At 41.2% G+C, this 26,776-nt stretch overlaps 1 protein-coding gene across 1 annotated transcript in view; it reads right to left on the reverse strand.

The window, feature by feature from the left end:
* LOC133110161 (CUB and sushi domain-containing protein 3-like) overlaps nucleotides 1-26,776 on the reverse strand; it is a 317,158-nt gene that overhangs the window by 15,594 nt on the left and 274,788 nt on the right. The window contains 8 exon segments of the mRNA XM_061220063.1: nucleotides 4,717-4,790; nucleotides 6,421-6,594; nucleotides 8,266-8,439; nucleotides 9,786-9,965; nucleotides 12,470-12,646; nucleotides 15,212-15,394; nucleotides 25,054-25,227; nucleotides 25,908-26,093. Of these exon segments, the coding sequence (XP_061076047.1) occupies nucleotides 4,717-4,790; nucleotides 6,421-6,594; nucleotides 8,266-8,439; nucleotides 9,786-9,965; nucleotides 12,470-12,646; nucleotides 15,212-15,394; nucleotides 25,054-25,227; nucleotides 25,908-26,093 (1,322 nt within the window).

Consider the following 26,776-nt stretch of genomic DNA (forward strand, 5'->3'; position numbering starts at 1 on the left):
AAATCTAAGACAAATAAACCCTCTATAAGGTCATGTATATATATGGTCATGTACAAATGTTTAAATGCAATGAATAAGGGAAGGTATAATTATCCACAGGACATGTACTGTATCTTAATGATAGTTTGAATAAACTAGCTATCAAGCACAAACAATAATGCATAACCACATCAACCACAAGTCTGCCCATGGAGCCATTGCCTCCTAAACCAAAACGCGCTTGTTGGCTACCTGAATGTTCAATGAAGAATAAAAACGTACGTTGTCTGGCCTGTCTTTATGCCACTTGTATGTAACTGAACCTCCACAAAAAAATAATTGGAGATGGAATTAACATGTCATGTCTTTCATGTGCTATTTAGATTCAGAACCAACACTACTTATAAATTCACCACAACACCTACAGGATGTGCCTACAGTATGCAATTATGTTACATCTCCCAGATAACCACTGTACCACAGTTCTTTATTACTGAAATGTAATTTGCATTTTTATAAAGCAAGATTCAACAGCTTGAAGTAAAAACTGAAAACAAGCCATGTACACCATGTGTATTCAGTGGATTGCCCATGTTCTGGCTACCATTGTCAGACATCCAAAAATGTTTAGAAACAGGCTGGTGAAACAGTACTTGGGACAGCTCTATTCCAGCACATCGGAGTTGAATAAATCAATGAAAGACATGTTCAAGTGCATACTGTCAGCTTTAAGTTCTATGCATTTAAATCGATATTGCACAAAAGCGGATTATGCTAGAATAACAGCCCTTTATTTAATAACAGTCCCCCCCATTTTAGGGGAGCAAATGCAATGGGACAATTGGCTACTCAGCTTTTTCTTAGCCAGCTGTGTGTCTTTGAATAACAATGCTGATTGCAGGTGTGGGATTTTCATTTAGCCTGTTGTTTCTCAACATGAGGACCAAATAAACCATGAGGCTGAAAATCTGAATAAATCAATCAGACCCAAAACATAGGGTGTGTCACTGCTAGGAAGCCAGAATGCAATGATCAGTTCAGCAATAGCAAACGACCTGTTAGATCATGGAAGACTACTGCAGTGGATGAAGAATTATTTTAATTGTGAAGGAAAAGCTCTTTTCAACTGTCAGACAGATCAAAAACACCCTCCTGGATGAAGCTGTAGATGTGTCAAAGACTACTAGAAAGACAAGACTACAAATTATATGTATATAAATGATCTCTACAAGTGACTTACACAAGAATTTTGGTCACATTTGTGCCCACTTTCATTGCCCTAATTTCATTTGCAATGGTTACGTGTAATATTATGACAATGACAATGCTACATCATTGTGTGGATGCCACTCTAGCATATTCAGTAGTTTTACTGCTTGCAAAATGTTCTGTTACATTGTGACAAGGTTACTTTTAAGCCATCTTTTTTTTGCAGACTGAAAATCTTTTAAAAATATCACTATGGGATATTAATCACACCCTCAATGACTTGATAACAGCCCTCATTACACTCAGTCAGCTTGAATTCTAAGAAAATGACAGAGATTAAAATATCTTCACCGTCATGACTGTCATAGCCAGTCATCTGCTCTGCTCCAAAATAAAAATATTTAGCTTGTTTAAGGGATTTTAGCATTCCTGAACCTTTTTCTAAAATAATAATTTGACAGCGTGGACAGAGTCCAAAGTACGGGGTGATTTAATCGATTTAATGAAACCTGCTTACGAGGAAAGGTATCGCAATTGAGATAGTGGTGGGAGAATGAGACCATACATCCCAGAATCTACCATATGCTATCAATCACAAACACAGACATTGGTCTGAAAAAAACAAAACATTGAATGGGTGATGGGTTCCAATCAGTGAGTCAGCTACACAGTAATAACATATTCTACTTTGAAAGATTACAATTTGAAGCATTCTCCAGTGTTTTGTTTCATAACAGCACAAGAAACAAACCCCACAGTGATTTAAGCTGTCAGATTTAAGTATGAGGATTATTATGCTAATAATACAACATTCAAATCTGAGTTTCCACGAGAATGGAGAGTCATACTGCATATGTATGTACAGTGCCATGGAAATGTATTTGCCTCCATGACAAATACACAATAATAGAGGAAATCAGGAAGGGAAATTCTTTTTCATGGCACTGTAAATAGTGTGGAATTATACTTTTTTCTATTTAAACAATAAACTGTTCATAATTTAAAGACTGCTAAAGGAGCTTTGAGAACACTCAAAAGAACCTTAAACCACCTTGACCTTCTAGTGTTCACAATCAACTAGTTCCAAGAACTACAAGGACTTGTGGAAACACTGTATTGTAGTACTTATTTTTATGTTATATTATTGTTATTTTCACTTACACCTCCGTATTTTTCTCATTTTCATGTTACTTTTTTCATTTTATTTTTCATCATGTGGAAAAGGTGCCCTGAATTCAGGTGCCTTGCATTACCAATGTGACAAGAATGGCAAGTTTCAACAGAAATTTTGCAAATATGTTTGCAGAAATGACACAAGCCATATTTCAAAGCTGTGCATTCAGTGTTTTCCTATTCATTACAGTCAAGACTGTGCTAGTTACCTGCCAGACATACCTAAAGAGTGTACTTCATGTAATGCAATGGCTTGTTTTTAGCCATCTACCTGGTGAAGTGACAAGTCAATGCCCCTTCAGAACTTAAAATTTAGTGCCTTGCATCATCGTGTATATTAACAAAGGTCACAACCCTTTGAAAGGCAAGCTGAAACAGAAGTTAGAGCAGCACTAGCCTCCATGATATGATGTATACGCAAGTGAAACACATGTTTTGGGGGACATTTCTGAAGGCTGGAGAGTCGATGAAATGAGGAGGGGGGAGAATACAGGCAGCTGAGTGAAACGATAGTGACTGGAGGGGAACGGAAAATTTATATTCACGCCCCCTGGTACATGATGACGTAAAATCTGAATTCAAATTGAGTTTTCCAGGAAGTGGATGGAAAAAAAGCTTTGGTGTGTGAATACACACTTATTCCATAATTCATTACATGGAATATAAACTTTAAGACATGTTCTCATGGTTATGAATTGACTAAATTGGAGACAAAGCAATTTTTGATTTCAGCTTTTATAGTGAATATAAAAAAGCAATTTGGGAGAGGAAGAGTTATTCTTTTTTTCCGATTTTTTGCATTTCAGTTCATGCTTTTCCAGTGGAGGTTCTATTTTATGGGGCACCAAATGGCAAAGCACAAAATGAAGAAACAACATTTGTTTTGTGCATGGGTAGTCACTATTTTAGATGAAGCTACTGCAAGTACAATTCTCATATCAAGACAACCAGAAAACAAACAATTGTTTTGTAAAACCTACTTTCAGCTGCCAACATTCCATGCACCAGGGGTAAGTTTTACAGCTGCTCACAAGAAAGATGGCAGACATTTCTGAATCAAGATCCATAATGGTAGCTCAACAACTTGTCATGCCTCTACATTACATGACTACACCAGCCAATGGTAATACACAGTGGTCACAAGTCTCGTGCCACAAAAGTGCATTTTGTGCCCAAAAAAAAGTGTCACAAAATGAATACTGTGGCGATAAAATATTTGTAGCATTTAATTTGAATTATTATCTATTATAATCACTCAAAATGCAATACTGTACGAAGCATATTTAACATTTTGTCCACAAAATGCAAGGCTCCTTTTACATCATAAAATGGAAACAGTTTACTTTCCGTGCACAAAAGTTGTTCCTTCATTTTGTGGCGTGGAAACCACTTTGTGGCAGAAAATCAATTTTGTGTATGAAATGTAACATGTTATATTGGGTGCCCCCTATCGTTTAAGCTTGCATGCGGTTGTAAGTTAAATAATGTAATGCAATTTTAAGGTCAAATATCATATTTTATAAATGTACTGTTTGCTTGATGCCTGTGGAGATTTCCTGCTAAATCTTGGTTACTATTTTTCAGCAACCTATCTCGGTTTAACACAGGAAAAATATAATTCAGTTTTTTCAGTTGGTTTCAATAAACAATTTAATTGGGCTATCTAATTGGAGCCCATTTTGGTGAAGTCATGTTTAAATTAGGAATTAATGGGCTTCAATCCATTTTAAATGGCCTTTTTGAATTTTATACTGCTTGTTCAGGAAAGTGTAGACATCAATAATTCTCAGAAATGTCATATAGAGGAAATGTTGATGTGAGGGTGGATTGCGGTGTGCGATAATATAGTTCTGCTGCATTATTATCACGGAAGCAACACATTTCTTTCTCCGTTTGACCCCCTCCACGCACCCCTCCAGACGGATGGCGCCCCTGGCAATCACATATGCGGGCAGGAACCAGCCCCGGACTGGCTTATGAAAAAGTTTGATGGCCAATTTGTACAAGCCTCTGCTTGAAATTGAGAAATGAGCTGCATCAGTTACATCTGATTTATGACTGTAATGTTGCTTTTTATCCCTTTGTTTCCATTCTCACCCCAAGGCTCTCAAAGCGGGAAGTAAAGCATCGATATAAAAGGCCATTCCTATTTTCATCACATCCCTGTTGTCATTGTCTGAACATTGATTATTAATGCTGGCCAATTGCCTCAAATCCCACACAACACACACTGTAGCAGCGGTAATGAGGTGGATTGGTGTTTACATGTTCTTCTCCTTACTTTACAGCCATAGTCTCCAGGACATATAAAAACAGCATGCAGAGAGGAGCTGAATGCTGCTTCTCCACAATCACCTTGAAGCCTGCGGTTCTGTTCAGAGCGCCGTGGCGAGGCGTTCCAGGGTTCTCACACGTGGTGCGGGTCGGTTCTGGGGAAAAAGAACACAACTCGGGGCTTATATTGACACATCTCCGCAATTTACAGTGTGAATGTCCTGAAGAGCTCACGTCCTGCAAAACGTTTTTTTGTCGGAACTGTTAAAGAGTACCCTCTATTTCTCCACTTGTTGATAATAAAACACATTCATATCTGCTTTGTCTCCTATCCTCCATTTCTCTTTTTACAGCGGGTACCCCAATTGAAAGTAATGGAGAGATTTGATTTCAACTGGCCTTTATTTTCCCAATAATCCTAACAATACAGAGGCTGTTCATCAGACATTCTGCCAGCATTGTCAAACAGTAACTTGGGTGATCTATCAGCATAAGCTCCGGGCCACTTTCATCAACTTGAATTAAATCACCAGTATTCTGCAAGACAGAAGGCCGTAGCTAATCTACACTCCCCTAAATATACTGCAGAATTTGAGACGCAATGAAAAAAGACAAGAGGCAACATTGGAGCAAGTGAACAGATAATGAAAGCACTTAGTAAAGCACTTTATCTGACTGGTGTCACTTAAATTGATTTATAAAACTTCTTCAAATCATGCCTGTCCCCTAGCATCCAAGAGAGTCCACCTCACAGGAGCGTACCTTTTACATTAAGGGGTACTTAAATAAAATGCATGTTAACTCGGGGAGTAGCGGGCGGGAGTGACACAGAATGAGGAGATCGCTCGTAAGTATTTTTGACAGTTTTACAGCAAGAATATTGTATGCTTGTTTTGGCAAAGAAAAGATATACCAAAGAACATTTTCATTCAGTATTATTCAGCCACAGCATTTGACCAACGTCATCGAATTTCAAAAGCCATCTAGAGATTAAACCTTTGTCCCAGCGGTTTACTGTAGAGATATCTAATTTGAGCCTGAATCTTAGAAAAATGAGCCCCAGGAAAAATATGCTTACCTAGCGAGAATGAGGCTTCAAAAAGCCAAAAATGGATGACACCACCATATATTTTACTGATTTAATGAGTCCAACCAATAATATGTTTTAGTTATGAAGTGAAAAGTATTGATTTGGTTCATACAAGTTGACTGCATAACTGCATGTCAATGAATGAAGGTTGCGTAAAAATTTCAATATCTCCAATCACAAGATATGGGCATCACTTCAAAGACCATCTCAAGGTTTCTTAACAAATACTTTTTATACTGAATAATACTCAGTTTTTATTACCATTATTAAGTCAGTGAGAAGGTGTTTTGTGGATAGTGGAGAAAAAATGAGTTGCCCCTGGCAGTTGGTATTTTTATCAGACATGGTCTTGAGTGCTGAGCCTCTACCTCCCGCCCCCCTCAAGTCCTCCCCGCCCTTCTCAACAGACTAGAGCTGAAAATCAAAACAAGCCTTTATCTTATCAAAGAGTGTTGTTGCGTGGGCTAGCCTATGCCAGAGATACTGCAGTGTGACGCCTTTAAGCGGGTCTGCTGTGAAATGGGCCTTAGGCAAAAAAGTACTTGAGTAAACGCACAAATCAGCTTGTAATGGTTCAGAGAAAAGCGTAAAATGTCCCACCCCTACTCCACATGGAATCGCACTGAATTTTATTCTATCCTGCCGCCTCCCCTGGCTGTTATCTCTTTAAATGCTCCCACGATGCACTAGAGTACCTATGCATCGTGGCTGAATCCCACTCCAGGAGCCGTCGGCTTGGCAGATGCGTGTTGTTGAGCCCACTGGGATGTAAGGTGCGCTGCAACTGAAGGACACCTCTGACTGGTAGATGAAACTGCGGCCTTCTCTCGTTCCCTGCGCAGGAATGCCAGGGTCCCCGCAGAATTTGGCTGCAAAGATGACAGAGCGCAATATTTAACATTTGACACCTTCCTGGACACTGCAATATGGCTTTGTGGATTGTAACATGTTATATTGTATGTTGAGGGCACAGTAACAGGTTGATTGGCTCTTATTTGCCAAATTTCTGGTAATACTTGGTTTGGAGCTACTTTGCTACTGTCCTAACTGTCGCTCAGGCATGCTTCAGGTTCATACGCACCCAAATACATAAATCAAAAGTTTGGGAATTTGGAAATACACATAAATATCAATATGCCAAGCAACTCTGAATTGCATTACTAAGACCCACAGGAATGTGGATGCCCAGAGCTAGAAGACACCAATTATGATACAGATCAAAAGGAACAGAAAAATGGCAGCATCAGACAGAATGTGGGTTCTGTTGTTTTTCTTATGAAGTGATAAAATATTTATGCCTGGAACTTATAATTATTATATTGAATTTTTTTCATTTCCTTACTCGGTGATACATGAGCCTCTCATGATGTTGTTATTACGTGGTTAGGTGAACCAAGATCATCTGTGAAGCCATCAAAGTGATGATGAACAGATGAAATTCCAAACTGACTTTGGTACTTATGTACCTTTACTTTTTCGAGTTCTTTTGCATAAACTTATGTATAACTCACATGCATATTTTTGTTTGGCCGTCGAAGCAAACTGCTAATTGTTAATTGTTCACCTGCATGACTTACCAACAAATGCACTGCTCATTGCCAATGAAAACATTTAGTAATTTACATTTAAATATTAGTAGTTTAGCTGGGCAAATGTAACACTTTCAAGAGTATCTCAGTGCATTGTATGTTTTAATTGGCCCAGACAGTTTTGTGTGCAATGAAGGATATGTTAGATCAGGCGTAAGCATTTCCAATCCTGTAGGGCCTGGTGCATATGCAGATTTTTGTTTCTACAAATTACGCTGGCTAAATGAGCTAATTGGCTGCATACACCAACACTGACTTACTCCTAGATTAGATCACAGTAAAACATTTCATACAGGGGCATAGGATCAGTCTTTGGCTGTCATTCATGCACTTATCAGGAAAAGTAGCTAAAATGTCAGATGGCGTAAAAGGGATAATTAAGTACAGTAATTACGAGCAGAAGTTGGCATGAAAAGCAGAGACAATTACAGACCTCATTGCCCACCTCGGCTAGATACTTATAGAGGCTTTAGGTGACCTGCTGGCATTACAATGGCAGACATTCTCCTATAATATGAGAAGATTCATTTTATAGCATCTGAATGGTAAAAGTCAGTGTTAGTTTTCACGCAGTGCACCACATTTTCCATGAACAATGTTCAATGAACACAGGTTGCTTGGCCGTGGAGCGTAGTTCCAAATAAAAGATTTAAATATAAGATTTATACAATGAACCCCAGAATGCTCTTATACTCATAAAGCTGATAAGTGTCAGAATTGTCAGTCTCTAATTTTATAATATTATTAATTGCACACACAAACTGTCTGGGCCAATGGAAAACACACAGCTGAAGCATTTGTAACGTTAGAAACTCGGCAAGGTAAGAAGCAGTGAGGATGAAACAGGACGGAAGAAGATGTGTCTGGCAGGTGTGAAAGAAGCAGCGAGCGAGAAGTGGGAGCAGGAGAGGAACATGAATCGGCTGCAGAAAGGAAGAGGAAGTGACTCACGCAAGCACTGGGGCAGATCGCCGCTCCAGGAACCGCTCCCCACACAGGTGAGGACAGCGGGGAAGGAGAGCTCGTACCCTGCTGAGCAGCTGTAGCTCACACCGGAGCCCCACTGGAAGTCCCCACCCTCCACTAGCCCATTAGAGACGACCGGGGGTGGGCCGCAGGTCACAGCTGAGCGCACGAGAGCACAGGGAGAGCAATTACTCACACAGTACAGTACGGCTGCCCGGGAATAATGCGCGGAGCTGAAGCTGACTACTGAGAATACTTCAACGATACAACCACCGCGCGGTGGAGTATGTACTGTATTTGTGTTTACGATGACTCACACTGTACACTGAAACACATTCAGTTTGATTCACTCAGTATGTATAGCTAGCTCAAATTTGTTTTTACTTTCAGCTTATCGAGGTGTCTTGTCATACGTCAAGAAAACCATGAAAAGTAAGCTCGGTCTCTTTAAGGCCTGCCCTCAAATAAAGAAATGTCTTCAGTTAAAACAATGCTTTTATCAATCCTATAATCAGTTATTAATTGTAATTTTTTAAACAGTTTAAAGAGACCTCCCATACTCCAGAAGCTTCCTTCACTCTGCAGTCCACTAGAGCGGCCGCTGCATCACAGGAGGACTCCGGAGGTGCAACAGTGCCTGACTGACAGGAGAGGTCCCACTGACTGACACCCTCTGTGGGTCTCATCACAAAGCCAGGACTGTCTTAGCTGGATGAATCAGCTGGCAGCCCCAGCACAGACTTCTTGTGAACAAATAATTTGAATTCTGTAACTGACGTGGAACACAAGACTTTGAACACAGGTGGACGTTTTTGACAGCGTGTGCCTTTTGGAAATGAGTCCTTTCAAATTTCTTTGATGTTTTACCATCAAAGAACAGGGCACCTGGCTGACAAGGGAAAACGATGAGAAGATCATAAATCTGACACGATTCCTCTGTACATAAGTGAAGTTAGACAGCTAGACAAGGATGGAGCTGATTGGCTCCTGAGACAGTCTGCTGATGTCATTGCATCTCTGATGTGCAAGCATGGGCCTGATTGGTCCCTGAGACAGTCTGCTGATCTCATTGCATCTCTGAGGTGCAAGGATGGACCTGACTGGCTCCTGAGACAGTCTGCTGATCTCATTGCATCTCTGAGGTGCAAGCATGAACTTGATTGGTCCCTGAGACAGTCTGCTGATCTCATTGGACCTCTGAGATGGAGTGAGGGAACTGTTGGCCTCCATTTTGGCAGAAGTCTTTGCCAGTACAACCGTGGTTTTGGACTCTACTCTGATATTTCACTCCTAAATGAAAGCCTTGGTACACCTTGACATTGTATACCACAGAACATACATAAAAAGCTCAAATACACATTAAAAACATTAGGCGTGCACTGTTTGTTGACAAAAATGCCACGCATAATCAGATCTATTCCTCGGGTTTCCCCAAAATCTCTGCATTAATATGAAGCGGTGCGTCACAGCGTACGTCACACTGAACGCCTGACAGAGGGACATACCGGTGCAGGCGGGCGTGACCCCGCTCCACGTGCCGTTGAGGGTGCAGGTGTAGCTAGCAGAGTCAGCAGGCTCCATGATGAACCCGGGCTGGCACAGGAACGTGACATTCTGCCCGACAGAGAAGTCATCTCCATACCTCAGACCCTTGGCTGGAGCCCCCGGGTCTCCACAGGAGATCACTGCAGGGAGCACACAAACGCTTCTTAACCCAGAGGACACAATAAACGGCCTGCTAAATACACTCAGTGAGCACTTCATTATGTCGACCCGTACGCGAGCTTGTTAATACAAATATTTCATCAACCAAGCATGTGGCAGCAGCTAAATGCATAAAAGCATGCAGACGTGGTCAAGAGGTTAAGCTGTTGTTCAGACAAAATGTCCGAATGGGGAAGAAATGACCGTGCAATGATTGTTGGTGCCAGACAGGGTGGTTTGAGTATCTCAGAAACTGCTGATCTCCTGTGAGTTTCACGCATAACAGTCTCTAGAGTTTGCAGAGGATGGTGCAAAAAAATGAAAAACATCCAGTGAGCAGCAGTTCTGCTGGCAAAAACACATTGTCAATGAGAGAGGTCAGAGGAGAAGGGCTAGACTGGTCAAAGCTGACAGGAAGGTGACAGTAATGCAAATAACCACACACTACAACTGTAGTGTGCAGAAGAGCATCTTGGAACACACAACACATCAAACCTCTAAGTGGATAGGCTACAGCAGCAGAAGACTTAATAAGTCTAAAAATATGTCTAATAAATACCTAATAAAGTGCTCCCTGAGTGTATATTATGACCTTTCAAAAGTGTTCCAGTGGGTGAAATAGATAAGGCTGTTTATGTTGTCACAGATGCTCTCAAGTGTAAAATGCCAAAAAAATGTATTTTTCATTTATGTGCTAACAGCATACTGCTTGGACACTTGCATTTCTTCTGTTAAATAGTTTTTTTCATTTCAGGCAATCAACAGTATGACTACACTTTGAGCAAACAGTTGGTATATATTTCATCCCTTTTAATTGTCTTTGTGTATTTGTAGTGCCAGACTTTCCATATTCATACATTTACGCACTCAATGCAGAATGAGCTCCAGCACAAAGATATCAGAAATTCATGTATTCCACACAGCTATAAAGTGACTGTAGCAGCTAACATAAACTGCAGAATCACAAATCACATTAAACAACCAATTTATGCAGACACAAAGATATACCCCAGGCAGTATTCCTTTTATTCTGAATGATAGATCTCACTGTTACCGTAACATGTAAAAATCAATGCTGGCAAACCTCTTTTCCCATAAGTCTCTAAAGCTCTCACATCAATAATCAATGCTACAGATCTGACTGTTGTCTCCAGTGGTTGCACATGTCCTCAAATCACAGCATATCACTCAAACTATTTTAGATATATAGGAGACATCGAATAAATAACTTTTAAAACGGATTCAAATTTCAAATGAAATTGTTATTACATAATACAACAGATGTATTTCTTTAGATTGGAAAAAAAAAAATCAGGAAATTTTCTTTTAAATCGATTCTATTCCTCCTTAATCTGCATTTCTGTTATCTGCAGTATATAGAAAGTGAAAAGATAAAGTTGAGTGAATGTTTGATATAGGACTCTTTTTGAATGTAGAGCTCTCTCCCTCTCCTAACAAAACCATGCATATAAAATTTTACCTTCTGAAGGGATAGGCATTCTTATCTCTTGTCCTCGCCATTATCAGTACATGCATTTGGAAAGCTAAAATGCCCTCTCAATGTCTCAATTCACTCAAACCCCACTCTGTTCATACTGGATAAGTGGCTTCATTCAGCTACATTTATCTATAGAAAAAGGCCTTTATTTAGGGAACCACAGTATATTTAATACCAAATGTCAGAATACTTTTTCTTCCTATTCTTAATGTAGCTCCCTTAAATGTAACATAAAATGCAAGGGAAATGGAGGCAGCAGCTTAGGCCTATATAACATTTCACTCATATTCTCCTTCCTCCTCCTCAACTTCAAATCGGTGGAACCAGTGCAATTTTGTTTTCTTGTACAGCTCAGACACATTCACCACTCATGTCCTTGCATAACTTATTAGCAAAACCCCATAGGCCTCTGCACAGACAACAAAGAGAGACGAGCATGGCTGCAATAAAACTGGGTGCTACAGCACAGAACCACACTTTCTATTTTAAGTGAATACCAGTTGCTGTGCATGTCTTCCACACAGACCATATTTAAAAATGTACCAAGCCCTGGTGAGGTACCCTCCCCCATTCTTCGCCTCTATCCGCAGAAGTGTAGAAGAATGACTTTTCTAAATGTAAAAAAAAAAGCTTAAGCTTTCCTCATTCAGCCTCACCCTGAGGCATCCCCAGAAAGCCTCCCTCTCCATTTCACCTCCACGCTATTCCTATTCCAGGAATACCTTGAAGGGACACATTTCATCATCCATACATTTGATGGCTGGCTTACAATTCAAGAAATGAGAACACTGCTGGAGCACATATTTTATACAGATAAACGGGACAAACTGACAGGATTAATTACTTTAGCGTTCATTACTGGAAGTTACAGAATTAATCTTCGAGAGGATTAATTTGTGTTTAATCATAGCCCATTCCGGTATGTCTTAACATCGACGCGATGAACAATGTTTCTAATAAACAGTCGGCTGTAAGGCTCACACTTACTGGTGCAGTTTGGTGGGTTTCCAGACCACGTGCCGTTGGCCAGACACTGGCGGACAGGAGACCCAGAGAGCAGGTAGCGGTCCATGCAGGTGTAAACGATGGAGTGGGAGTAGCTAGTGCCCTCCATGTGGAACACGCGGCTGTTAGCAGGAGTGCCAGGGTTCCCACAGTGCACCGCTACAGAGGGACACAGCGCGCCAGTTAGTGACAGCCCATAAGCATAAGCATGAAGCGGGCAGAAAATGTAATGCTGATAATTATCCTGAACATGATTAATATGACGGAGTCATTGCGGTTTCGTGCACGTTTCATTAAATGAGATAATCATTTTGAATAATAATCATAACAGAGATCAAAGATCGGGTTTTAGCTCAAAACCAGTTTTTTTTTCTATTGTCAGCTAAAATTATTGCATGTGAAGTTAACAAAGGAAATAGACTCATTACATTTCAGCACTTAGCAGATGGTGGTATCCAGAGTGACTTAAACAGATTACATTTTTACATACAATCTGGATATGCAGCTGGCTATTTTAACTGAAGCTATTCAGGTTAAGTACCCTGCTCCAGGGTACAACAGCAGCACTTCAACTGGGAATCAAACCCACAACCCTTGTGTTACGAGCCAAGTTCCCTAACCATTAAACTACACCGCCTCCCTTACATTAGCTGCTTTGTAGCAATGCAATCAATTCACAATAGGGTTATGATACCCATTTGAAAAGAAATGCTTCTTAACCAGAAAGAATTCAGGTGGTTTAAAAAATAAAGGCTAAATTAGCTCATTAGCCCTCACTGATATGCACATTTCAATATACCACACACAAACCCTCAGTGGCCTCCTACATTTTAGAAGTGAGTCATCTCCTGTGATGAAATAAAGTCAAGTTTGGCCCAGTTTCATCGAGCGATGAACCCTTCTGCACAAACAACATCATACACCTATTTGCACTGCAATTTTCCTCTCCTTTCCGGGTTGTCTGAGGAACATAATGCAAACCAAAATAGTAAGATGAACATTCTGAAAAGGGATAATGAATGTAAATGCATTCTCTTACATATACGGTATACTACATAAAGGACCCAAATAAGATGGATAATGTAAAGGATAAAAACAAAAGGAAAATATAGATATTCAAGTAATTATATCACCCCCTGCTGAACTGCATGTTTCTAAATAAACAATGTATGCATATTTCACACTATTTGATCAAGTTTTAAAACAATCATATCATGGCCAATTTTTTCTGTTAATATTCATGCCTTATTGTTTTGATCATTCCCTTTTGTTGGTACTTTTGTAATTTTCTGTTTCTGCTTTCCCAGTCTATTTCAGTAATCTGTGGCCTATTGTTTTTTAAAATGCACAACAGGCTGAATAGCAATTCCTGTATTACAAAGGATTTAAAAATGAGTCATTGCATGAGAACCATGTTATACTCCTACTAATGCAAATATACAGTAAAGATGGAAAAATGTTTTAAGAGACGTTGGGCGGAAACATTTATTTGTACAAAAGATCTCAGATCCCAAGCAAACTGTGTTAATCCATCCATCCATTATCTGAACCCGCTTATCCTGATCAGGGTCGCAGGCGGGCTGGAGCCCATCCCAGCATACATTGGGCGAAAGGCAGGAATACACCCTGGACAGGTCGCCAGTCTATCTCAGGGCACACACACCATTCACTCACACACTCATACCTACGGGCAATTTAGACTCTCCAATCAGCCTAACGTGCATGTCTTTGGACTGTGGGAGGAAACCGGAGTACCCGGAGGAAACCCACGCAGACACGGGGAGAACATGCAAACTCCGCACAGAGAGGCCCCGGCCGACGGGGATTCGAACCCAGGACCTCCTTGCTGTGAGGCGGCAGTGCTACCCACTGCACCATCCGTGCCGCCAACTGTGTTAATGGCAAATGTATATACAAATGTACAGTAGTGTCTAAGGTCTGTTAGGAAGCAAACCCTGGATAAAATGAATGGCTCTGATTAGATCAGTCAGCTGAGACATTTACAGTATGGTGATTGGTTGACGAAGGCATAATCTAAGGAAAGCATCAGTGCTAACTGAGGAGGTGGGAATGGAACAGGGGTTTAATGCAACGCAAGCTTTCAGAGCTGAAAGGGAGAGACACACGGCTCTCCCAGGGTGTGGGGAATCAACCGACTGTAAATCTGTTTGGTTTCAAAGCTGTAGCACAGCTGCTGAGACTGGAGCGTTCAAGTGAAACGCCACCTCACTGAAATTGATTTAAACCATGCTCTCCCGCCTGAGGACCGTATCACTATAAAGACAGTAATGGCAGTCAGTAAGACTTCTTCACCTTCTGTCGACATGTGGGACTTCCATGTGTCTTAAAAACGTCTCAGTCCATTTTCAACATTCTGAACAACTGAAAGAATAATTTTCTGTCCTCCAAAAAGAGGACGCGGTGATATTCTATTCTGATGCCATTTTGAAACATGATTCACTATGCTGTCGTAGAGAGATAGCTTCTGTTAAAAAACAGTGTGTGCTACACAGGTCATAGATTGTGAATTGCAATATGAAGGAATGTGTGTGTGTGTGTGTGTGTTGAATTGGGTTCTGTCCCTGGTTGTGGATCATTACATCTGACAAAAATATAGCTGGGCTGGTGTATGAGAGTGTATGAATGGATGGGTGGGGGCTGAGAGTGTCCACGCTGCAGGGTGCTATAAGATAGCATGCCCTGCAGTTGGTGTGTGAAACTCACGTTTGCAGGTGGGCTGCTTTCCAGACCAGGTGCCATTAGGGAAGCACATCCGCTCAGCTGAACCGTACAGCGTGGAGCCCGTGGAACAAGTGAAGCGCACCTTTCCACCCACCCGAAAACTGCTCTCCTCTCTGCTCCCGTGAGCAGGCGTGCCTGGGTCTCCACAAGAGCCAGCTGTGTCACCTGGAGGGAGGGAGGGAGAGAGAGAGAGAGAGATGGGGAAAGAGGGAGAGAGAGTGAGAGAGATAGGGAAAGAGGGAGAGAGAGAATGTGTGAGGGAGATGGGGAAAGAGGGAGGGAGAGAGAGTGTGCGAGAGAAGGAGAAAGTGGGAGAGAGAGGGAGTGGGAGATGAAGAGAATGTTTGAGGGAGATGTGTGTGAGGTAGTGAGAGTGAGAGAGAAAAAGAGAGACAGAGACAAAGAGAGTGGTACAGAGAGAGAGAGAGAGAGAGAGATATTACACAATTAAACAATAGTATAGAATAAAATAAACAAGCTTCATAAGTGTGGGAAAACAAAAAATTTCAATAGTAGTGCTGGCATTATTAAAAAATAAAAGACATATCATGGCAACTGGGAAGCACTCCCATAGCGCCTCATAACTTGGTTATTGGTCATTCTATTCAATATAAAATCTAATTATTTGTTTCATTCTATGAAACAAGATAGCCAGGTCCTCGTCTAGGGTCGAACAAATCTAGTGTAATGCTTCGGAATACAGCCATTTTAGACATGGCATCGGAAGACGGGCCAGATATCCCATTTGTATGTTTAGAAGCGATCAAGAGAAAAATGACAAAAAACCTATTTCAATGCAATGGGAAACCATTATGCTTCCTAGAGAACGTATATAACTGAGTGAGAGCGGTGTCAATATTTTTACTGCATCTGCTTTTTACAGCAGCTCATAAAACCTCATACTCAAAAAGACAGCTTTGCCAGGTTGGCCTGTGCTTTAGTTTGACCTGGTGTTTACATTTGAGATATGATCTATAAAGACTTTCACTCTGAATCTACTTCTTCCCGTCCTCTAAGGGCTATTCGGCGACTCAGTCAGTAAAGGACGTTGAGTTCCGGCGGGGCCCTATAGCGAAGCCATCGCACGCTCTAGCCTCAGCTATATGTCCACAGTGGCAGAATACAATTAGCAGTAACATTCTGCTCTTGGAAGGTTACAAAGGCACCTAATTACTGAGGGCTGCAGCAACATTCATCCAAGCTTTCATAGAGCATTTATTCAGCATAAATGACAATTGTGATATACATGTGGAGTAAAATGTCACATTACGGGATATAAAATGTTAAATGCAAAGACCACAATACCCATTTTTGGCTATGGGCTTTTCTGCTATTGCCAATAAGGTCTTGTGAATGTTTTATGTTCGGTGTTAACAAGGCCTTTGTAGACTCCCCTTAGGATATGTCCAATTCAATTAAATTAAATTCTATTTGTATAGCGCTCTTTACAAAGGGCATTGTCGCAAAGCAGCTTTACAGAGATCTGCACCTGGAGCTGTGTTATTAAAGGGGATGTCCAAGAAGTCCATAGTAACTTCCAGAAGACTATCTGAGGTCGTCTGAATGCTTTATGTAAGGTTTTCTGAATTCTTACATCAACAGCATCACTTTGGGTCCATGAAGTTGGAATCTCATTTAGCTGATGCCAGAAGTAGGATAGTTTTATATGTGCTCAGAGGTGATATAAAACACTATCCTGAAATGTACTTGAAGTCAACTTGGAACATTGCTACCCAGCTATACTACTACAAGATCCCTGCTGCCCCACACCAAAAAAAAAAAAAATACAGCATATAAATAAATACAAATAATTGCTGCACAATGTTTAACAATTCTACATGTAAAGTATTAATACTTAGGGTTTTACTCAGCGCATCTACGTGATGTCACGTAGAATGTAGTCCCCTCGTGGGTCACCTGCCTATCGTCTGGGAGCTGAGCAAGTGAAGACAACGACTGAACTAAATGAGCTTCGCACTCTCACCCACAAGCCTCACTGCAATAAGCAGCCCAGCACCTCAGTCCCTCCTGCCTGATGCTAGCTCAGACCGGAATGTTCTGCCCAGGGGCACTGTGTAGGCAGTGAATTACTCTGCTCCGGCCTTGCTACCACTCTACTCCATAAAAGCACTTGTGCAATACTTGTACAGCAGTATGGGCCATGCTAGACATCTGGAATCCATAAGAGCCCCTTGAGCTTAGCTGACGTTTAGGACTGATAATGAATTTTTTCTTTATACCTGTATTTGCAGCATCAATCAGCCCCTGATTTAGCTGAGATACAACAGAGAAAATGTCAGTAAATATACGCTTTGCCAATATTCCACCAGTGTCTCAGTGAGCAGATGCATAGTGTTTTTAATCATCAGTGTTGTCAGGAATAAATGAAACATTGTAAAAAAAAAGAAAAAAAAATGGAGCATGGGTTCAAACGGTTATAAATCAATGATAACCCATGGCTTTAAAAATGATGGATGTGATCTCTGTACACAACTGCAGTATGAACATACAGCCCATCGGGGACAATGAAACAAGTCAATAACAATACACATTATGAATTATATCTACTGAAGTAAGTCTGTAAAGAAAGGTCATGTCTGGCCAATGAGAAGTATTGTCTCTAATCTGTGACAAAGAGCACTGTATACACTACGGAACTTCATCAGCAATAGTTTTGATAGGCTGGCGGAGCCCCTTGCAACATCTTTACATTTCCACAATGATGTTTGGTCTCTGGGCGTTCTCCTCTCGCATTAGCAGGCCTGACAGAATCAGTCCCGCAGCCCGCGTCATGTTCCTAAAAGCTGAGGCGTTCACACACACGTGAAGCGTCGGAGATAGCTGCTAGCGAGACTGCGCTACGCTCCGGGCTGATTGGTTAGCCGCATGGGCTGCACTGCTCTCTCCGGCCCTTGCTCATTCACATACAGCAGGTGGGGTAGAATCAATAGCTAGACCGAGGGGGATGTTTTTCAATCTCAGACAAAATGTCCCACATTTCCAAACTTCATTAATTTCACATACAGCATGCTTTAAGTTAGCATTACATCAGAGGACAACAATTCATATACACCTGCCTTCAAAAGGCGAAAAACATTTCTGAGCTGCAGAAATTTACACCCAACGGGATTGCTTTTTATTCTCGGCACCAATTTGCCATCTCAAAGCCTGCACCAGCACACCGTGGAGAACATTTGAAAGTATTATTTTTCCGAAGATTCACAAGTGGGAAAACTTGCATGGAGAAATCCTTTGTGGTAATGCTCCTTTCAACTACTCTATTAACCATCTCAACAGAGTAAAACCATGAAAACAACAACTGTGGTGCAAACTTAACCCTGTCTTTTTATGAAACTTTCTCAAAATATGCTGCTCCTGAGGGAGCCATCAAAGCCTCTATATGCATACATGCTCAGCTTGTTAATACTGGTTGACGCCTTTTGGATGACTATGGTAAATGAAATGCACGTCAGTATAAAACCCTGCGGATAAGATGCATGATTGTATTAGATGCACATATTTTATTTTTGTTAAAATTCATTGTTTTGGAAGCACAGTATGATTTAGTATTTTTCTAGTTTATATTAGATAACTAGTTGGACACAACCTGAACAATAGAGCTTATTATGCCGGGGATAAACATTTGTTACAAATTAATGAATAATTTTGTGTACTGTGAATTGAATTTATTTTTTTTAATTTATTTGTTTATAATGTCGTGGACAGTCCCCATTAATTAACTGTAAACAGTAAATGGAGCAGCTTTAGCCTACATGACTAATTTCCAGCTGTAGTCCCCGGCCAGTTGACAATAGGCTAATAGGGACAATAGGACAATAGGGTACAATCACATTTAAAAAAGGCTAGCTAGCAATGGTTAGCTAGGCTACCTGCTGTATTCAGCTGTTCGTCGACATGTTTGGTTCCTGACTACACCATTCTGTATGCAACGACTGCATCGCCTCTCCTGGTTTCTGTCATTGCAAACCTGTAGCCTTATCTTACAAACAAACTACAGTTGATATTAAAGCATTAAATGAAGAGTTCACATGCACAATGGATTAGAAAAGAAAAAATACTGAAATACTGAAACATTATATAAATCCTCTTGTTATCTTGCACATTCTATGACTGTTAATTTTGAGTCATCCTTCAATAAAATATAACTCAATGAATCAGTCACTCAGAAACTCAACCCACACACTGTACAGTTTATATGTACTCTGAAGACAGACAGAGAAGACAGAGAGAACTAAGCTCAGACAGGTTTTTTATTTCACTCGTCACCCTCAATCGAAATGATTGTCTGTCAATGTTGGATAACTGACTGCATGAATAAAGAAATCTAGAAGCCTGCCTGAACAGAGACAGCATATATGTTGGGCAGCCTGTAGCCCAGTGGCTAAGGTACATGTCAGGGACCCACAAGCTTGGTGGTTCAAGCCCTGGTCAAGCCACACACAGATAGCTCCAGAGGGGATTGTCCCCTGCTTAGTCTAATCAACTTTAAGTCACTCTGGATAAAAGCATCAGATAAATAACAAATTATTACTATTAGAAAGACTCAGACTGCTATATACACTCATTGAGCACTTTATTAGGTAGACCTGTACACCAGCTTGTTAATGAAAATATTTAACCAGCCAATCATGTGGCAGCAACTAAATGCATACAAGCATGCAGACATGGTCAAGAGGTTCAGATATTTTTCAGACCAAAGGATCAATAAATGTGATCCAAGTGACTTTGACTGTGAGCAAAAACATTCAGTGAGCAGCAGTTCTGTGGGCAAAAATGCCTTGTTAACGAGAGAGGTCTGAGGAGAATGGCCAGACTGGTCAAAGGTGACACTAAGGTGACAGTAACGCAAATAACCACACATTACAACAGTGGTATGCAAAAGGTTGATGGATAGGCTACAGCAGCAGAAGACCAATATGAGTCTAAAAAATAAGTCTAATAAATATCTAATAAAGTGCTCACTGTGTGTATAATCCAATAAATCCACACAATACACCTGTCCCAACAGATAAAGAAATATATATTTTTTTAATTCACAAGAATGGCTTATGATTATGCAGTAGGTTAAGACAGTGCTTTCCCTTCCTGTGCGATAATTCAAACTCATGAAATGCATTAAATACAGTTATGTTGAGGAATTTTGTCCCTAACAGCAGTATCAAACAAGCTAAGATGACAACTCCCAGGCACTACAAAAGAAAATGAACGGTCTCGGTTAAGGCTCCATTAACAAGTAAGTGAATTAGGGCTCATTGGAGTCCCAGCTGAGTCCCCTTCAGCAATGTGCATATGCGCACTCTACGGCACGTTACTGTGATCCCCCCAAGCTCAAGGGAGAGACCCAAGGGGAAAACAAAGCATGGGAAATCTACAATCCTCTTTGTCACAGCAATGTGAGCAATCTGCATTAGCCTGCTGAACAAAGTACAGTAATAAACAGCGCTAGCAGTTACAGTGCCCAAATAAATCTCAGCAAATGAGGGACCGTATTTCACGGCAAACCTACAAATACCAAAACATATAATTTTACATAACAACCTTCAAAAATACATTTGTGTTTTATTTATTTGAGATTGACACTGCTGTGCTAAACTCTCACCCTCAGGGAGGAGAGGCACACTTAGTGTCTGTCGGCTTGCTGCATTTCTGCTGTGGGTGTGCATATATGCCCAGAGACCACATAGCTTGTCATGGTGTGTTCCTTCTACTCTGAGAGTAACTGGATGAGAGTAGATTCTCATTCCCATGAGGAACTGTGAGTGCAAAGCTGCAGGACTCAGAAGACTCAGAGTATTGACCAGAGGATAAGTCCCTTCCATCTCCAGCAAGACCCACTGGGCTGCTACGATATAATATTTATCCATTCCACTGAAGGAGCTTTGCCACATTCTTTAGGTACTGTTGGTCTGACTGAATAGCAACTTTGATTTGAGTAATATGGCCCACATCCTGACAATCCACTTCGCACTAGTTACTGTAGGATAGAGAAGGGGGTGGGAGGCATGACTAACTGACAGGCTAATATAACAGTCAAGGTGTGGAGGAAATTAAGTTTCCTGGCTGACTATTAATAATCAGGAAAAGACAATGGCTTACAAATCTCAACATCAATACACAGTATTAATTGTGTAATGAAAAAGAATTGGCCGTTTGAGAACAATGCTGTTGAGATAGATGGAATATACTACATAGCAGGAGTACATAAAAGTAGCCACGTTTGAAGTTTCTCAATCTGGAGACCCTGGAGTCCTATTAAAGTTTCATGAAGCAATCATAAGTCATTGTATTGATAATCAAAGGCAGGGAAATGTCTGTGCATTTTCAGCCACAGATTCACTGGTGACTCCGGAACGTTCCTGTCTCTCTGTGGGTGAGGCCGAGGGCACAATTTAACCGCAAAAACAGTCTCTTGAGCAGAGATGACTTTATATACTATTGTGTTCTCAAAATCATATAAATATGCTTTGACACAAGCACACTCAGCTTTCCGCTTGGCGGTGGTGCTCCTGAATATATGGATTTATTGCCCTGTTTTCTGGCATTGTCCACCGCCACTTTGGCAATAATCTCGCGCTACAGAAAAGGACAGAACATTCTCAAGGGGAAACGCGGAATGATTTTTCAGTTTCCCTGAAACAGACGGCACCTAATAAAGGAAGAAAAACACTAAATGCCATCCGGATTTCACTGATCAATTACCGCCGCTGAACCTGCAGACTCCCAGAAGGAGGCACATCCAGGGCCTGATGGCTGAGAGAATGGCATGCCTCGAAACAGGAAACAACTGCTGCAATTTACTTACAGTCCCCGCAGGGTCAGTGCAATCTTTGATTAAAGACTGCCTGCAAACAATTTATTCAGTAATGCTGTGGCATATTCAATATGTTTAGCCATTTCAATTTCAGAGTGGGTGGAACACACTGTCTCTTGTTTGGAAATGTAACAAAACTGGACTATGCCAGACAGGCGAATTACGGGAGACATGACGTGTTCTAAGGCATTTTGACCTTTACCTATACGTTGATGACAGAATATGCCACCAGGTTCATGAAGGTGAGAGAAATATTGTGGGAGAGACTAAATCTGCATATCACATGCAGTGTCCCTTTTTAGAATTCTCTCAGAAAATGTATTTAATTTGAGGTTCTTTTTGGAAATTACCTGTGGAATCAAAGGGTATAGGAATGCAAGGAACTGTGTAGCCAGTTAGATAAAATCATTCTTATGATTCCTCGCATTTATATAGTGCTTTTCTCACCAGCCAGCGACTCAAAGCACTTTACAGCGATGTGGGGGAGACTGGCCTCCACCCCCACCGATGTGTTAGCACCTACCTGAGACTCTGATCAGGACACTCTTCACTGTGCTGGGACAATGGATTTGTTCTATTTCTGGTCCAGAGGGAAGAGTTGCCCCTGGTGACTCACCAATAGCTCCTGCAGTAGCAGCGTTATTCTCACAGGAAGTCTCCCTCCATGTCCTGTGCTAACTAGTCCCACACCTGCTTAGCTTCAGCACTTTTACAAGAGTAGGACACAAAAGCTCCTGGCTGCCACTTAATAAACAGCTTTCACACCAGCCCGTGTTAACTCTTACATTTCTGTCTGCACCTGCATTTAGACAATAAAGTGGGCTTAAAGCACGCTTTCCATCATTAGAACAAATTACCCTGACTTTTTGCTCCCCACAGATCTATCACCGTTTCCTTGGAGTGATACACTTGCACACTGAAATCCCGTGGGGCACAACGGAATCCTGAATCCCAAAATGCAGTCTTGTTTTGTCAGTAATGAACTGATATGAAATGATCCCCATGTACTTTCACTCTAAGGCAGTAATTGATAGACTCATATTGTTATTGTTGTTATTGTGATTTCTCATCTTTATAGCCATGTAAAACCAATAAAGTATACATGAACATGGTTGTGATTTCAGCTCCATGTTGTATATTATCGTTACTGTTGCAAGCTAGTTATTCTTTATAGGTTAAAAGGTTTGTCTGTTTATTTTATTAAGTTGTGAACAATGTTCGGCAATGTGAAAACTTTAGACAGTTGTTTCCTTTGGCCTCCAGAGACAGATTAGCAACACTGGTCAGTGCTATGCCAGTACAACATTTAATAGCAGTCGGTATTACTTACCCCCAGGACAGTATTTAGTAACATCACTTACGTTTTGGGCAGAATTTAAAACACTTGCTATCATCTACCTTCTAAACTGCATTACCAAGTAACAGAGGGTATCATTGAGCTTCAGGGAAGCAGCAGTGGAAGACAACTACTATTACAAATCTTTTCCTGAAGGATCATTAATATAGTGCTTCAAAAGCTACCCTGAGGAAACAAGATAACAACAACTTTCTAAATGTAGCGTTGGAAACAGAACTGACCCTCTGTTCTGGAAATAGATGATACCCACTGTAATTAAACACTGTTCTGAAAATGTCTCACCCCTAAATTTAGTCAAATGCACTTAGTCCATTTTAAAGGCATATGCAATTCTCAAGTTCTTTTTTGTATTAAGCCAAACCAATATTCTGCACATAAGATTCTGCCTTATGGTCATCAATCTAGATTTTGCATTCAATTTGGCTTCATTCCCAAACCAAAATTCCCTCTCTTTCTCTCTCTCCCTCCTTCTCTCTCCCTCTCTGTCTCTCTTGCTCCTGCCACTCAGCACCATGGACAGGGACCCCGCCTAAGAGAGACCCAGGACGATATGCACTGCAGCAATTGTCAAAATCACTCAATTATTGGGAGCCAGATTTCTATAAAAAAACAGGCGTCTGCCCTACAGATGGAGCAGAGAGACTCCAGCTACTGTCACACTGTGACCAAACCCTGTGCTTGATGTTTACAGATGGAAACGGAGCAGAAAAACTCCTGGCTACCCCGACCCTATCCTATTGGCTTTCCCCCACAGCTGCTGTCCTGCTTCGTGCAGCCTGTGACAGAGCGTGAACTCAAAATCTCCCCATGGCAGTTACCTGTAAGTAATAAATACTGTCCGGCTAACTACAGTTATCGAGTGGACTGATTTGTGCCTCTTCTCCAGTGTCATTCATATCACACACAAGCACACACATGCACTCACGCGCACACACACACACACAAACAGACACATACACACGTACAGGCATACACATAAACAGACACGCACACATGCACAGGCATATACACACACATGCAGAAACACACACACACTCGCACAGGCATACACACACACACACGCACGCACAAACAGACACATACGCATTCACAGGCATATACACACACACATGCACAAATAGACACACACAAACGCACAAGCAGGCATACACACACACACAGACACATACGCATGCACAGGCATACACACACATGAACAAACAGACACAAATACACACGCACAAGCAGGCATACACGCACACACACACACACACACACACCCATAAGGCATACACACACACACACAGTCACACACACACACACACACACTCACGCATACGCATATTATATTACCAGGACAGTTGGTGATCACTTTTCTCGCTGTGTGATATGTCTTTTCACACTGTGTGATATCTTCATTACGCTGTGCTACAAAGACATAAACACTGAGATCGAGTTCACATTATAGAAATACACGGCGTGGCGTTGTAGACACTGATATTGCCGTCTACAACATGCTCAGGAGATATAGCTCAGACCAGTAGACAAGCTGATCGCGCACGCTGAGCTGAGGGTTCGCAGGGTTTCTGAAGCCTCACTGTGCCGTGGGCAGCGAACCCGTCAGCTCACTCCCCAGGTGTGACGCGGGCACTCTACCTGAGCAGTGCGGCATGGAGGCGTTCCAGTGGCCGTTGGGCTGGCAGGTGCGTGACGTAGGCCCCTTCAGATCCCGGCCGTCTGAGCAGGAGTAGTGCACGGTGGACCCCACGGTGAACTTATCCCCGATCAGAGCTCCACTGGGCGGGGAGCCCGGGTGACCGCACTCGATGACTAAACAGCACAAGGAAACGGAGTAACCGTGACGAACACGCAGGAGTGTAACTTCAGTCAACAAATTCTGCTCCACTTCCCCCCTGTTAAAACACTAATGAAACACACAAAGAGTCTGCCGACGCATTTCCAGGAAATGCTTCTTTCCACGTTTTTTTTCCAACTCGTTTTATTCTCAAATATATATGTAGATAAGTTCCATGCCTCTCTGTCACTTTTATAAATGACCAGAATACTAAAATTTAACTAAAATGAATGATTCTTCTCTTTAGCTCCTGCTACAGTCAGCAGTTTCCACAGAGGGGACAGAAGGGGAGGGCCTGAGAAAATTCTGCCTCCGGGTTTATACCTTCAAAAACTCCAAAACATCTTAAATCTTAAGCACTTGAAATGATATAAAAACAGCAGCATTTCTAAAACAAACCTCACTTTGTCTGACTTACCCAACTATATATCGCATTAATGTTCCCTCGCTATACAACATCCTACTACGTTCTTTAAAGAGTCTATCAATTTTTCAGTTCCAACAACAGAAAGTTACAAAATGAAATTTGTGCTTTCACAAATAAAGACAGTTTCACTTGAAATAATTCAAAGTCAATTGGTCCCCAGTAGCATGATTCAAAACACTGGCTACAGGTTAGTGAAGTCAAAATAGCTAGCATGAAACAGCTACACACCTATGCACTCTGGTAAGGGCCTGTCCCAGTGACCAGTGGGCTGGCAGGTGAGCACAGATGACCCGAACAGGTAATGACCAGGACTGCAGATGTAGAACACCACCGTCCCGTAGGTGAAGTTCCCCTGCCCGATCTTACTCTCTCTAACAGCGCTGGCTGGCACTCCAGGGTCTGAGCAGTTCACCACTAGTAAAAGTAAAAGAAAAAGTAAAACAGTCATAAGCATTGCAAAAGAAATAGTGCAAAACCACCATGCTTGATATCCTTTACTGTTAAACCCTTCATTAAAGCATGTACATCAAACCTATGCACTTCCACAGTTATATGCCCTTCATGTTTTAGTCTTTTCAGAGAAACACAGGCTTCTATATAGATAATGTCATCTTATCCTATTCATTTTGTATGATTGAAGGTTAGTAAGGTTAGCAGACTTTCAAAGTGGGATTAAAATTATTACTTGGACCGTAATTGACCACACCTTACATCACCTTAATCAGTGAAAAGCTGAAATGAAAACCTGCATCTATAACCTCGATGCTTGTATTTAAATATATTTCCACATTGTTAATTTACATATTGAATGCTGGAAATATCTGAGAACATGGCTGACTACATTCTTTAAAATACCTATTAAAGAAGGAGTAACAATGATTCAATGTGGTGACTAATTGCTCTCAGTATTGGAGTTAAATACAGTTAACATGTTATTAAAATAGACCGCTTTTAGTTTGGTACTGTTTTTATACTTTCGGAAGTTTCTCGGAGATATAATGGAAACCAAACCTATGGCCAGTGCTATCTCTGGACTAGCCAAGTTTCTATCCCCTGCAGCGGTTTCATGAGTTTCAGGGGTTAGCGAGTGATCAGAA

The sequence above is a fragment of the Conger conger genome, chromosome 1 (genome assembly GCF_963514075.1).
Source record: "Conger conger chromosome 1, fConCon1.1, whole genome shotgun sequence".
Taxonomy (NCBI): Eukaryota; Metazoa; Chordata; class Actinopteri; order Anguilliformes; family Congridae; genus Conger; species Conger conger.